General features: G+C 38.6%; 1 protein-coding gene across 2 annotated transcripts in view; it reads right to left on the bottom strand.

Annotated features, from left to right (window-relative positions):
• Nucleotides 1-16,395, bottom strand: part of CDK6 (cyclin dependent kinase 6) — a 216,966-nt gene that overhangs the window by 10,379 nt on the left and 190,192 nt on the right. For both annotated transcript variants that reach the window (XM_011363667.2, XM_011363661.2), the window contains 2 exons: nucleotides 10,205-10,255; nucleotides 4,641-4,776 (listed from right to left, as the gene is read on the bottom strand). In XM_011363667.2, coding sequence (XP_011361969.1) covers nucleotides 4,641-4,776; nucleotides 10,205-10,255 — 187 coding nt within the window. The remainder of the gene's footprint in view (nucleotides 1-4,640; nucleotides 4,777-10,204; nucleotides 10,256-16,395) is intronic.

The raw sequence follows: 16,395 nt of genomic DNA, 5'->3' as shown, positions 1-16,395 counted from the left end.
ACAGTAATTATCTTGATATATAAACTGCCCCTCAGGAAGAGGCAACACCTTTTGGGTTGCCTGTTGACTGTTATCTACCCAGGATTTCTCTCCAACCCACCCCAGATCCTTTAAAAGATTTATTATTATTATTATTATTATTGTTGTTGTTGCTGCACGACGCATTTACTTTACTTAGGTAGTGATTTTTCTAATGAGAACAAACTTAGTGCTACAGTCAGAGACTTCACTCTAACTTTTTACCCTTCCTCAAGGTTTGTCAATAAGCAGGGAACGCAGGGCCTTGCTCAGGTGTAAAGAGTAATTACTAAACTATTGTCCAAACCAAAACAGGAAACAGTTACTGACAAGTTTCTGAAACCAAAAACAAAACAAAATAACAACAAAAACCAAAAAGGAAATACATCTCAAGCCAGGAAATAAAAGGCTTTCTCTATTGAGGGAAGGGCAAATCGGGGCTAAAACCTCCATCATAACTATCTTAATCTATTAGCATGCCATGCACCTGCCCAGGGCCGCCCCACCAGAGGAGGGATGCCTTTCTTCCGATTCACATCAAGGAGCCATATGGGCCCGCAGTAGCTCTCAGGAATCCATTAAATTCAGTTCAGACATTAAAGGAGGGAAAGGTGAACCTCTGGAGCAGCAGTCTCCATTCTCAAACTATCAGACTCATAATCAGCTAGTCAAAACGTTCCCCTAATCTCAGTTCCATTTCCACTCCAACCCCACCTCCTCTCCTTCCACCAAAACCTGTGGGATGCCCAGCAAGTGGTAAGCATTAGTTAACAATGAGTAAGACCCACCCATTGCCCCAGGAGTTCACATGTAGCAGAGAAGCTCTACCAACTTTTCTATCTTTGTGATGCAGTGTCCACTGAAGCGAGCTGGGTATCTGAAATGTCCATGAATTTGAATCTTCTATGTAATATAAAGACTTAATATTATCATGGCTATGCAGATCACTTCCATTTAATCTGGGTTTCTGCTCTTAAGGTGCTCACAGTCCTAATCAGATCCTGACTGGACTAGAGACTCTGCTAATACTCTGTGGAATATAACCGACCTAGAAAAACACCTACAAATAGAAAATTTTACATATAATTTCAGGCAAATTTTTGGGCCCCTGAAACCTGATTTATCCTGAGCTCCCTACCAGTCCGTGGATGCTAGCCTCCTCATAGTGTCTTCTGAAAATCAAAGAGTAAAAGGGTAGGCAGAGAGGAAGGAGCTTGTTCGCAGAAAGGTTCTAACAGCGATAAACATCTTGAGAAAAACTTTATAAGGTGGCACTGAATTCGCAAAGGACAGGAAAGCAAGGGCAAAATTCTCAAGCCTGAGTTCTCCTCCCAGAGTCTAAGAAGGAGAACATTAGATAGTGGCATCAGAAAAGGAAGCAGCCAGTTTAATCCCCAGAACATAGGAAAGAAGAAAAAAAAAGTGTGGGAATATGTTCAAGATAGAGATATGTCCCTGGAGGATTATCTGGGAGGAAGCCCTATCCCCACAGTTATACTGATGGCTTAGAGCTGGAAAGAGGGTAGAGAGAAGGAGAAATCCTTAGCTTAATGTGGGGTGTGTGTGTGGGAATCTCGAACTGGAATTCTTAATACATTTTGTTCTATAGAAATACTGTTAAGAAAGGTGGCTAAATTCTACTAATGCTTGACTCTAATAGAGCAACTGGATGGCTGGAGAATGAAAAAATCTCGTATGATAATATTGTTTCTGCAAGAATATTTAATTTACTTCCCAAATTATTGACTAATAAAATAAACTTTCAGAATTATAACTTAGTCAAGAGTTGAATACTACAGTGGATCGGAACATTTCTCAGCACATATTCCCTTCCTTTCTTTCCTTCCATCCATGGGAAGAGTATTCTTTGCTCTACTCAAGATGGCCTTGGCCATGTAACTTGCTTTGGCCAGTGGAATGTGGACGGAAGTAGCAGGGTGGCTCTTCCAAGCATATGCCTTCAGTGGTAGCATATGTTTCTGCTTGTCCTCTGGGAGCACCCTCCTTCTACCATGAGAAAACATGCCCCAGGGAGCCGAAGCCTTTCTGGCCTGGGCCCCAGAATGAGACATGTGGAGAGGACTTGTACTTGACCCAAAGGCTGGAGCAGTGCTCTCTCTGCCAATCTGCAGACCCATGAGCAAGAAAAAAATTGCTTACTGTTGTATGCTAGTGAGATGCATTTTTTGGGGGATCTTTGTTATGCAGCAAAAGCAGCCTAATACAAGGACCAAAAAAAAAAAAAAAAGTACCTCAGGCTCTGAAAGCATGTTAGATAGGAGGAACTCTAAAACTTTTCAGCCAGAGTATCTTATTTGGAGTAAGTTTTCAGTTTCCCCAGTTAACCATGGTCAAAGGGACAAGACTTGTAAAGATGTGGTTTTGGTTGTTAAAAATAATCGTTCCCCTGAACTGTCTTATTACTGTACATTACGAAAATATATATGTAAGAGCATTTGGAAATGTTGACAGATATCTCAACATTCCCCAGGGAGCCGAAGCCTCCATACATGTATGATTGAGGTATTATATAAAGTCAACCATTTTACAGATAAAAATGAAGAGTAACTCTTAAAGTGCTAAACTTGTTAATTGTTTCCTAAATAAAACAAACTTTCTAAAACACTCTTCACTTTTCTTCCTTAGTTAATACTTTTCAACAGAAGCAACAGGTACTGCTGAGGTCTTAGTTGCTTATCTTGTACCAAATGGCCCCTCTTCTTCTGCTTTACAGTTCTAGCTTGTGTCCTTCCAGCATGAAACAGTGAGAGCTTAAAAGAATTCTGAGCTCTGAGATCTTGGCCTGTCCTTTTCCTGAATGCCTGTGGATATTATGTCTTGTGCTTACGTTTCTCCAAGTCTTGATGTAACTGGCTCTGCTTCTTATTCCTCTCCTTTGCTTCTTCCTTCTCTCTCTGGTATGCTTCTTTGTTCCTTTTTCTTGTTTGTCTCCTGCTATTTCTCCTGCCTAGAACGAGTGTGTTGTCTGACTCTGAAGGCCACCACTGCTAGCATGGCACCCTGAATGAGCATGTGACATTATCTATTTACATTTTAAGTTCTTCTTGGTGATTCCTACTGATGTTGGAGCTAGGAGATATTTTGGGTTGTCTTTGGATGTACTGGTAGCTGAAAGAGTGGGATACTTCGTTACTTAAGTTCATTACTGTGACTGTCCAGAATCCTATTCTAAGAGAAACATTTTATTCAAAGTTCCTGCTGGAAAAGAAGAGCCTCTGGTGGCCATATTTATACCAGATGATCCCTACCCACTCCCAGCACTGTTAGCTGGACCAGGAATGCCACCTGGCCCTAGGTAGCATATCACGGCTTGACAAAAAGGTGAAGTGTGCCAGCTAGATTTCTCCTTTTGGGAATCTGATATAGGAAATACTGACAGGGCAAATGTTAATAGTAGGAGTTACAGCTGAAAGAATCCATGAGTTGAAGTTCTGATAGTCAAGGGACTATCAGATAGTTAAAGTTAAGGGGAGCAGATAGCACAACTGAAAAGAAGTGATAAGGTGAAGAAAGGGCATTCAGGGCAGAGAAAAGCAGAGTTGCTGAGAGAAGGTGATGCACAGAACAGAGACAGTACACTTACACTCTGAATGGCTTCCCATTTCCATTTCCAGGCCATGAAACATTCCATCAAACTCCCTTTTCTTAAGGTAATGCAAATACATGTCTGTTATTTGAAACCAAGGAAAAATTTTCCTAAGTAGCAAATAAGCCAGCAAGTGTGTGCATAGAGTGAGCCTTTGTCTAGGTGAATATTGTCCTATTTATTTCGAAGGATGTAGGCCTTAGTGAGTGTCTTAGAAATAAACAGTGGGAAAAAAAAATATAGCCATCCTTATCCATAACTTGGCAGTGGAGGGAACTTTTGCCTAAACATCAGAAAATGAACTACCATCAGGTAAAGATGGAGTTAGAGCTGGAACTGGGAAATTCCATGGCTCTGCAAACATGCCAATTGTTGGCTGTGTCCACACAGAGCTGAAGCATAACATTTCTTCCAAGAGCCAGAGACTCTTGGATCTATATTTGAAATTCAGAATATACTAACAGAATGGGAGCAGTGGCTCCTTCTGGTCTAGGAGACTTATTAGTAGGTAAAGGATACACAATATTACTCACTGGGTTCCAAACACCAAAAGTAGCCCAAAAGATACACTCCCTTACCTATTGTTTTGGCCTCCAAGTATAGGGAGCTATGTAAAAGAACAAGTATTACAAGTTTGAGTCTCAAATAGGACACTGAATCCCTTATTTTCATGGAGGCATTTATATGTGCATGGCACAGTCAATACTTATTAGAAGCATATGTACAGAGGAATGGAGAGGCTTCAAAGCCTGCATTAAAATTAACATCGAAAGCTAGAGAACTGAAAGTGTGCGGATCAGACTCTTTCTCTTTCTAGAGGAACTGAAGACATTCCAGAATCAAAAGCCACCAGCTACTATAGGTGTGGAAATGAGAGCTGTAGAGAGATTGTGGCCTATGTCTTGTGAGGCTTTGGCATGTGATGCTGAACTGATGCTGCACCCACCACCCAGTGTGAGCAGGACAGGTCTCTCATCAGCACAGTGCAGATCAACTCTGCATCACTTGAACTTACCAGAAGTAGGTCTTTGCCTTGTTCATCAATATCTGCTACAAACTTCTCAATAGGTTGAGGAGTTTTTGAGTGAAAAGCCTGCCTGGGAAGGGCAACATCTCTAGGCCAGTCCTCCTCTCCTGGGAGTCCGATTACACTACAAAAGAACCACATGTGAACAGAAGCATTAGATGCTGTGCAGAAGCTATTTCCTATTGAATTCTAGATGAAGGTAAAGTCTATGAGGCAGGCACGGGGGACAGAGAACCCCAGGAGTCCCTCGCTTGTATGACTGGCAAGACTACTTTCTCTTGGTCCTACTGCATGCAATACGGTGATCATAGGGTAGAGGGTAATCTCACAGGAGAATTGTAAAATTCACTGGAAAAGGATAAGAGGTTACTCTGGAAGCAGATACTAATATAAGAGATAATGAAGAAGTGGAAAATATTATACTACCAATAAGCTCTTACATACTGACAGAGCAGGACCTATATATTCAAAGGGGACCCACGCGGGCATACAATATTTTCCTTTATGCCCAAGAGTGTTTTCTGTGTTCTGATCGAACACTTCCATATTGACATGGTTTTATAATGTTCATCTAACATGATCTGTTAACATACAAATTTGGTTGCACTCTTGATTAAAGAATAACTCCAAATAGTAATTAGATACATTAGAATCAGACAAAAAAAAAAGAGGCTAAAAGGTATGTTAGTCCTGTGCTATGCAAGCACTATTTTCTAATTTAATATTAAATTTAATTTAGGTAATTTACATTATATAACTACTTTATGATATTCCAAAGTGTGCAAACAAAAGTAAAAACGATATCATTTATGTTTTCCCTAAAAATCATTCAGAGATCAGAAATATGGAGAGAGCATCAAGTAACATACAAACAGCACAGGCTTTGAAAATAAGCAGACCAGGGTTCAAATTCTGCATATGGGTGGGTAAGGACAAATTACTTAACTTCTATGAGCCTCAGTGTCTTTAATACAACAATGGTAATAATTCACGGTTGTTATGAGGATCAGCGATAATTTATATAAAGCGCATAGCACAGCGCCTGACACACAGTACTTGCCAATATCAACATATTACCCATTATTATTATAAGAGGAAAATAATGTTATTAATCTAAAATGTGTAGGCAATGCATCACTACCACACTAAACATATGTAATGCTTAAGTTCTATTTATGTGTAACTTAAGGTTCTACAGAAATATTAACAGCTCAGTGGCCTTATGCAACAAAATATACATTATGTGGATATTATTTATAGCTTATGTATAGGTTTGAACGAGGGACACCAGTGGATCCAAAAACTTATATCTCATATAGACGCTGATTAACTCTGAACTAAAAGATTATAGTTTAGTAAATAGAATATATGATTATTCAAATACTGACCAAACTATTCTTTTCTTTTTTTAATGTGTTTTTTAAATTTTATATTAGTTTCAGATATACAGTACACTGGTTAGACATTTATATAGTTTCTGAAGTGATCCCCCGCTTACTCTATCACCCATCTGGCTCTACATCTAGCTATTACATTACTATTGATTATGTTCCCTTTGCTGTACTCTATGTCCCTGTGACTACTTCGTAACTACTAATTTGTCCTTCTTCATCCCTTCACCTTTTTCTCCCAGCCCTCCCACCCTCCTCCCCTCTGACGATCACCAGATTGTCCTCTGTATCTGTGAGTCTGTTTTTGTTTAGTTTGTTCCTTTTGTTCCTTAGATTTCGCATATAAGTGAAATCACATGGTATTTATCTTTCTCTATCTGATTTATTTCACTCAGTATAATACCCTCTAGGTCCATCCATGTTGCTGCAAAATGGTAGAATTTCATTTTTTTATGGCTGAGTAATATTCCATTGTATATATGAACCATAACTTTATCCAATCGTCTGTTGATGGGCATTTAAGCTGCTTCCATATCTTAGCTATTGTGAATAGTGCTGCCGTGAACATAAGAGTGCATAGATCTTGATGAATTAGTGTTTTGGTTTTCTTTGGATAAATAATCAGAAGTGCAATTGCTGGGTCTAAAGGTAGTTCTATTTTTAATTTTTTGAGGAACCTCCAAACTGTTTTCTGTAGTGGCTGTACCATTTTGCAATCCCACCAACAGTGAACGAGGGTTCCCTTTTCTCCACATCCTCACTGACACTTGTTTTTTGATTTATCGAAGATAGCCATTCTGACGGGTATGAGGGGATATCTCGTTGTGGTTTTAATTTGCTGACCAAACTATTTAAACTACCGTTAGAAATGCTGCTGGCCTGTATTAGGGTCTTCTTGGCCTGCACACGATGGGACTAAGACCCAGGAGGGGTGGGTGTTCTCCCGAATGGATTTCCAACTTTCAGAAAGATGTGGTGGTAAATGTTATGAGATCTCTGTAGGGCTTTGTTCTCCTTCCCTTACCTCCTCAACAGAGCCAGGTCACACACCTCACCTGGTTAGCAGACACTTGTGTTTTAACTTTTCCTGTCACTGAGTGTCTGGGGAAAGACAATTCTATACCTGTAGAACATGCTGGGAGAGCTATGTTATTGAGGCAGAAAAAGACAAACTCATAGACATATTTACTGGAACAAATGAATGGAAATGGCAACTTGAGCAATATACAAATTTGTTTAGTAGCAAGATCTAGAATAAGAATAAAAAGAAGAAAAAAAGCTCCACTATTAATTATTAAAAGAAATAAATATGCATGTGTTTGGACAGAATGGGACAAGTAGAGGAGGAAAAGAAGAATGCTTATTAAAGAACTTTGAAATTTTTCTTTCATTCATTTTTAGCTTTTTAGCCATTTTTATATCAATATTTTTGCATATCAGCACCAGTTACCTAGAAACTGGTTTTAATAACTCTTAGCAATAATTTAAAATCTTTTTATTTGCATCTTTCAATATATTTATGTTGAGTTAAATCAGGCAATATAGAAAGATGAATGCCAAAAGCCCTCTGAGAAACAGTGTCTCTGTATGTATATGTATGCGTGGTATATAATTATATATATATTATATTAACATATAAAACTGCTTATATAAATAACTTTTAAAAGTGTTTTTAAACCTATTACCTCCCCTGATCCTCATAACAACCTCCTGAGACATGTAGGTCAGGTATTATTATTTCCGTTTTATAGATGGGGAAACTGAGGATGAGGAATGAATTAACTGCCAAAGCCACACATAGCGAGTTCAGCCACAGAGCCTGGAGTGAACCCAGTTCCCCTTATTCCAAATCCAATATTTTGTTTCTATTTAACTATGACTCTGCTCCTAAAAATCCTCCAAAATGCCACAGGCTAAAAGCATTTAGTTTCACTTTCAAAGTACTTGCTGTTCTTTGAAAGTATAAATCTTCCTAAACACAAACATTTTCCCCTTAAGAGAATGTGGATTTAACTTGCCTTTAAAAAAATCAGTTTAATATCCAATATGAACTTTTACGGCCCACATATGATTGTTGTGAAATTCTGATAGATCCATTAAAAAGTGCTTGCATCAAATTTCAGTATTTGGACAGCTGAATGTAAGCCTTAAAAGTTGACATTTGTACTGGAAAGAATGACAGAGCACAAAACCTATAAATGGCAGTGATGGTGGGGACAGAAATCATTTTTCAAGTACTTTAGAAGTGACGCTAGGGTGCAGCATTGTCCCTTTCTCTATGCCACAGTAATGTATGCACTCAGAGGAAATAGAACATAATTTCAATGAAACGATGCCAGAGACCAAGAAGTAAAATCTAAAGGCACAAAACACATAGAACTTCATGGCTTCTTTCTCCTGGCAATCTAGGATCTCAGGCCTTTGCTAAAAGTGGAACTGGCTTTTCCTTGGAAGCAAGTCAAACATGCTCGTCATAAGTTTCTTCTGGTTCATCTCACTGCCTGTATATACTCAGGGACACGAACAATGTCGACAAGACTCAGTCAGATGCCAGTGCTGGGGGTGGACCAGATGCCCAGGTGGTGCCCAGGGAAAGCAGGTGAAGGACTTCAATGCCTGGCAAGTTGCTTTCAGTCAACATTGCTTTTCCTTCTAATAAAGGGTCCCTGGTATATGTCTGACTTTCACAGTTCCCTCTTCAAGATCCCATATACACAAAACATATTCCACAGTGATGGGGATGAATAGATGGGAGTTCATCACCGGATGACAAAGAACTTGACATCCAGAAGTAGAGAATAACATGAAAGTTTTGTCCCGAATCTGTCCATCTTACAAAGTGGTCAGAAGGAGCAGTAGAAGCAGCAGCTGTGGCAGTTGCCCTGGACCCAGGCAACCCCCAGACAATAAAGCTGGCAACTGTTTTTTAGACCTTAAAGCCACTGGGTTCTGACTCAGCAGTGGCACAGGCACTAACAGAAGTCTACTGGCGCTGCATCCGGTTACCAAAAGAACAAAGTCAGGTTCCAGTTTTATTCCAACTGTTTTAAGCAGTCATGCTTGAGTAGATAGAGTTAAATATAATTCTTCTCTTCAGGGGCACTTCTCCCCTGTTTTACAGACTACGAATATCATAAAAACCACTGGGATTCTATAAAATGTCACAGACCAGTGATCAGGGCTATTTTGGTTCTACAACTCCCACTTTCTTCCTACTCTGCTCCAAGTCTGATGGGACTTGGCAAACGCACAAATCCCAAAAGGATGCCATACTGCATGCTTTGTGAGAAGAAAAGCCCCCTTTTATATTCTAGAAACATGAAAGCATACATACCCTCACATGCACACATGCAGACATGAATGAAACTCTGCAAATCATCAAGGAGCATATAACAGATAACTGGAACTAAAGAATTTGAGCACAAGAAAGAATCTTAAAGAGAATTTAAGCCCGGAGTGTCATTTCTTAGGTGAAGAAGTTAAGGAACGAAATGGTTAAACAATTAATGATGAATTATAATCATTGCTAACATTTTAAAAGCATTTACTATATACCAGGATCTGTGTAAGCCCTTTACAGGGTGTGTTAAATGACTTTCTCAAGATTGCAGTTATTTAGCCGCAGACATAGGATTAGAATTTAGGATTCTCATTTCCTGTTTCGATGCTCCAAAGAAAAATGAATTGTGTAGCATACTATCCTTTGTCCAGGAAAACAAAAGAAAACAATGCAAAACCAACCTGTATGACTAAATGATACTCAATGGGGACAGGAAGCCCAGTGGGTAAGGATGCATTACCAGGCCATCGAGTGCCCCACCTCTGATGGTGTATGCATCTGAAATGACCCCAAGCAGACAACACATCTGAACTAAAGAACTGGAACTCAGCCAAGCAAAGAAAGAGGAGCAGCCCAAAGATCCACACAAGCAACATACAAGCTTCCAGAGCAGAACAGTTAGGCCACATGTCATGATGGGCTCTGCATAGAACAGCATGTCTGCCATGTCCCCACTCACCACACAAACAGTAACACTGTCTGCAGCAGCGGCTTGAGGTAGGAAAGATAAGAGATAAACATATTATATGAACGTCAGAGGAAAATCACTGTAAATGTTTTAATGTTACAGATACTGATGTAAAATTACAGTTATTACTTACTCCAAGATTTTTCCTAGTTGATCGACATCTGAACTGCCACGGAAAAGAGGCCTAAAAGAATAAAAGATAGGGATTAAACAAAGAATTTTCTCAGGTTACATTTCAATCATCTTTGCCATTATCATTGTTTAGCAGGAAGCAAAATATTATTTAAGGGTGGGGAAGAAGTAAGGAATTGAGACGTGTTTCCTTTGGTAAATGAACGTTTTTCCTGCATGTCACATATGTTAAGGATCTCTCATGGATATCTGGTGGTACCTGATGCCCGTGTTTTATAATCGCAGGTATCCTATTTGCAGGCATCGTAATAGTATCACCAGGCCCTGGCTTCAGGGTTCTACTTAACTTTATGGTGGGGTTGAACACATCACTGTCCTGGTCTCCAACCAGGGGCATATGATGTCCTTTGAAACTGTTCTTGGTTAGATGCTTCTCAGAGCGCCCTTTCCTCACCATTTGGCTATCGTAGGCCACTTGTCCTGAATGCAGCAGTGAGCTACCTCCAGGTCTATTTTTCTGATTATACCACTTCCTTTTCTCCCCATATTATGGTAGATAAGCATTATAAGCTTAAAACCCTAACGTTGGGCTTCAGAGGCAATTGTGAACACAGCCTTCATTGCCTACACTGAGCATTTAACTGGCAATTAAGTGAGCTTACTTGGTGATATTTCTGGCATTTTCTCCAGTAGATCAATAGCCCTTGAGAGCAAAGACTTCTCTAGGTTTGCCCCTAACCTTTTTAGCCTAGTGCTTTACTTGAACAGGTACTCAGTTAATAAATATTTTGTTCGATTTTATATACACCTATAGTCCACGTGTAGTTGTTCCCTAACTCTTTGCTCAATGAATGACATAAACAGATATTTTTCAACAATGTGTTTAAACAAACTCACTATATAGGTCATATATAACGAATCTTGCAGTCATAGCATTTCAGTGGTTAGAAGACACCTTAAAATTCTACAACCGTGCTTTCTATTCAAGTTATTATTTCTGAAAACGGTTATTTTCAAATGCAGTGATTTATTTGTGGCAATGATATGGGCTGAATTGTGTCCCTTCCCAAATTCATATGTTGAAGCCCAATTCTTATATCTCAGAATGTGACTGTATGTAAAGATAGGCCCCTTAATGAGTTAAAAATGAGGCTGTTAGGGTGGACTCTAATCCAGTCTGTCTGATGGTCTTTATAAAAAGAAGAAATTTGGGCACACGAAGAGACGCCAGAGGCACGAGTGCACACAGAGAAATGGCCATGTGAGCACAGAGCAGGATGACAAGCCAAGGAGAGAGGCCTCAGAAGAAACAAAACCTGCTGATACATTGTACTTGAACTTCCAGCCTCTAAAATTTTTTTTAAAATTAATTTTTATTACGGTAACATTGGTTAATGAAATCCAGTAAGTTTCAGGTATATGATTCAACAGTAAGGCATATATATATATATATATATTATATTGCATTGTGTGTTCATTGCCCATAGTTATATTTTTTTCTGTCACCACATATTTGACCCCTTTTATCCCATCTCAAAATTGTGAGAAAATAAAATTTGTCATTTAAGCCAGCCCAATCTGTGTTACTTTGTTATGGCAGCCCTCGCAAACAAATGCTGGCAACTTGTACATCACTAATGCAGCCAAATTCATAAAGAGTTATGGAGCTGGGTTCTAAAAGACATCTAGACAGGTCTGAAAAGAGAGCAAGGTGAGAAGTGAAAGTTTCAGAAAAGCCACACAATGGAATCTTAACAGCTATTATTTATCAGAGGACTAATGAATGTGGCATAGTGCCACATGCTCCCCACACATTATCTCATTTAATTCTCACAAACACTCCAGGAGCACAGTAGTATTATCATCCCTGTTTTCAAACGAAGAGATTGAGGTGTTTCATGACTTAACAACAGACACATAACAAATTGCAGCCTTAAAATTCAAACCAGGTCTGCCATGCCTCAAAGCCCGAATGCCTCATCATTGTGCTGTAATACTTTTATTTCAGTTAATAATGTTCTCTGCATCATAGACAGTCCCGACAGCTAAGCCTCTGGGGATGAAAGTGCGCAAAAAGCACTTGAGAGAGAACCTGGTGTTTCACAAGTGGGTGCATATGGGATTCTGTACTCAGATTGCTTTACATGTGTCTAATTGTCTTTAAATTCTTGCTTTACTTCAACAAGGAACAAAATAATTCACTGGCTTGACCTAGACTCTCTATTCTTTCCACAATTTTACTGACTGATGGCCCTTCTAGATTTTAAATTCTTCTCCCAGCACACTCTTTTACAGTCGTTTTGCTCACATCTTAATTGATATATAAGTTTTCATTCTTTCCAAAGCATAGAACTCGGGTTGCAGAAGAAAAACCAATCTCTTTCTTTTCTCACTTACCTGTTTCTCTAAGATTTAAGTATGAAATCACAAAACTAGGTATAATCGGCATTATGAGGTTTGGGAACAAATACAAATGACACCTCTTCGTTAAGCATATATCTCAAACGGTGGAAGTAAAGGGTGTGCCAGGTCAGCAAGCACAGAGAGCATCGGTTTAATTTGCTGAGCTGGTGAAGTAGCTATGTAAATATGCCAAGCCCCCTACCCTTCTGGTACCCACAGAAGCATGGGTGACATTATCTTTCAGTACCATGGAGCAGTTTAAAACAAATATGTTGGCCATGGCTATTGAGAAACAAACCAAACAGACTAACTTGAATGGATGCTGTTCGCAGGCAAAGGCATAAGACCACCTTTTCCTTGGGTGGGCACCAAAATCCAAGCCTGAAGCTCAGCGGCAGCAGCGGCTCACACGCATTTTTGTTTTGGTTTTTAGCTCCTTTTGTTATCGTCCCTTGGTAATATTCTAATATTTTTGCTGGCTCCGTTATGCATTTAAGCAAATGCTTGTCTATTTTCTCACATTTGCCAGGTGTTTTAGCAGAGGGCTTTATAGTCATGTAGTCTACCATACTACCAGAGCCAGGAGTATTATCTTTACTTACTGGCTGGACTTAACCCACAAAATGAGAGGTGCTTGTCATCCCTGAGTTAGAACTAGCTCATCAGTTTGGCCTCCTTTAATAAAGAGTACAGCAAGTGAAGGTCTAAATCAAAATCACTCTTTTGTGAACACTCAGCAAAACCTGCTATGGGGAATAGAAACTTGGATGCAGTAATTTGGTGTATAGCTCAGAATGACTTTTGCAACCTTAGGAAAACCTGGTGTGCGACTTTGAAGTCTATTAACTTGGCTTTGCAGCAGATGTGGGTTGGCTTGAATTATACAGAACCACTGAACTCTGATTGCGTGCAATTAACTCCTAAAAATGGATTTCTGGATGCAAATACATAGTCACAAGACAATGGAAAAGGGGCATGTGAAGGAGGAAACAGGCTAAACTGGCACCGGTACTCTCCATGGACCAAGAGGTTGGACATGAATGTGATCAAACTCTTAGAACCATCTACAGTCCTTCTGGCTGAAATTTTGAACATTTTGTGTGAGCTGTTTTTATGACAGAGGATTAGAAACATAGAGAGGTATAGTGAATTCAGAGGAAGGATGAAACCTTTCATCGTGATGAACTCTTGGGGGTGCTGTGATGGAGTATGAAGATGTAAGAATATTACTGCTCCAGGGACCTTGTGTGACATAATCTGTTTTGAAATACAGCTCTATGGGAAAAAGTTTGGACTGCATCAGGTCTTTGACTTGTGTGCACCATGTACTGAAGAAACATACAGGACAGTATTTTCACTGAGGTCATTTTGAATATTTCTTCCTTCCTCAGATTAGCTGAGTTAATATACTTTAATTCATATAATTTATAGTGGACAAATATGCACATAATCTTCAGACTATATTCTTTGGTTTAGTGGTAAGGATCAGTTTAATTCTACTGCTTTGAATAATTTTATAATTTTCAGAATGATTCAGCTAAAACACACAGATGCATGAGTCGGACTTGGCTGGTTCTTTATTACCATGACACAGAGCTGAGCTGGAAGGAAGTGGAGAGTTAAAGGAGCAAATGGGGGAGAATAAAAGACACAGAAAGACTGGAAGACTGAGATTGAGACAGATGGCCAGACAGAGGCAACCTGAGGAGGTTCACATTGAACTTTGAACCCTATTTCTTTCTACTGACTAAATACGTACCCTTCCTGAAAATCTTTATAAAGGCTCTCTATCAAGAATGAAGATGGGAGAGGAAAGTTCTATTACATACTACGAGGCAGAGGCTCATAAAAAATAAAAAGCCTTACATTTTTTTTCTGAGTTACTGCAGGGAGAGGATCCACTAAGCTATCCCATCTCCTCTGTTTCTAGACATAACCCGTCCCCCCAACCCTTGCCGGGGTAACATACTTATTAATTCTTAATACTTATTAATTAATACTTATTAATTCTTTTTAATTAAGTACTTAAAGATAAAATTAGCAATAGAGATATTCTATCAAGGATAGTAAGTCTGAAGCTGACTTTTGTAGTTTTAAAAATATTTCTTCCTTACATAAACATTTTTTTGGAGGGAGTAAAATAATAAAATGGAAAGATTACACCTACCAAGAACATTCCCAAATAAAGACTATGCAAATGCTTTGATTGAAGTAACACATAAAAAGATCCTTTCATTATAAGAACATTACTTAAAGTCAGTAAATTTTATGCATTTTACTGTATCAAAAACTACAATGACTTACTTTAGTTGGCTTTCCAGTAGTTTAACCAAGTGCTTGGGTAATGGTACACAAACATTATCAGCTGAAGATCTTTATTGAATCTAACTTTCATGCATCTCATCTCTAACTTTGTATCTACATTTCTTCTCTTCACCTGGTGTATGATCCTCCTTTTTCTTCAGAAGGTTTTCTCCACACTCACTGCTTGGGGCTATTACATTCTATTGTATAAACTCTCCTCCTTCTGTCCCTCATGGCTCTGAGCCCCTTTCTATTTCGAATTCCCACATAAACTACTGGAGAGCCTATTGGAAGGTCTTTGCCGTGTTACCCTTTGCAAGCAATTTATTTGACAAGATAAACAATGTTTGGAGGAAAACATATGAAATTGAAAATGAGTTTTTATGAAAGAGAATTTTAGGTTATTTCCAAGTATTTTCTTCAAATATTTTCCTTCATCATTATACTTGATAATAGTCAATGCTGATAAGATAAACTCTTTATGAAATACATTTTTCATTTATACATATAAGCATTTTTATTCCAACTAAAAGGAGCGTATTACAAAATATAATGGTAAAATTACATTCATTTCAAACTTTAGCAAAGTCAGTTCTGTTCTTATATCACCTTAGTCACAGTTGTGCCAAAACAAGTATGGTTCTTGGGGAATTTTTAGCAAGGATTTTCCCCAAGGCTTTTTTACATTTGTGAGAGTTTAAGCCTTAATGTTTTCTCTGCCTTTAATAAGTTGATTTTTTTAGGACATTTGTTGACTGGAGAAAGGACAGAGATTTTGATGATGGATTGGTCCTGGGTGTGAATCTGTACCAGCCATTTCTCCTTAAATGATGTTAGGAAAGTCATGTAGCCTCTTTGAGTCTTATTTGCTTCATTTGTAAAATGTCTAGCTTATAGTAGACCTACAGTAAGTGGCAACTAAATACACACATGCTTTATCACACTCGCACATGGTAGATAACTCTCTTGTTCCTGCTCACTGTTATACACAGATGATAACATTAAGTATTTCACTTGGTGAACAAGAAAGGAAGGGGACATTTGTCACCATGAGGTGGATGCCCAAGTCGTATTTAAGCCTAATAGTCCGTCCTCTGGGGTCACTATATATTCTCTACACCTGCTACAACTCTTATATCTTCATCATCAAGAAAATACATGTCAAACTCTCCAATAAGGATTAATTAATTTTGAACTGGCAATATTATTTCTTCTTCTGTATGTAATTTTGGCTAAAAACTCACTCACCATGTCTTTTATTGGTGAAGTGAATTTTCTGGGTCTAATTACAACCGGAACCAAGTTTTAGATTATATGCCTTTTAAACAAACAACTAAAAGAACATATAAATATCATTCATCATTTCAATAAACAGCAGAAAACAACATTTAGAAGTGTTGTTTAGAAGTTCCTAGCAGATGAGAAATGTATGCTGATATTTCTGTTATAGAAATGATTCATGCATAACAGAAGAGGAAAGATTTC

Source organism: Pteropus vampyrus, unplaced genomic scaffold (assembly GCF_000151845.1).
Source record: "Pteropus vampyrus isolate Shadow unplaced genomic scaffold, Pvam_2.0 Scaffold4, whole genome shotgun sequence".
NCBI lineage: Eukaryota > Metazoa > Chordata > Mammalia > Chiroptera > Pteropodidae > Pteropus > Pteropus vampyrus.
The sequence above is the reverse complement of the archived record's forward strand: the minus strand, read 5'-3'. Positions and strand labels throughout refer to the sequence as shown.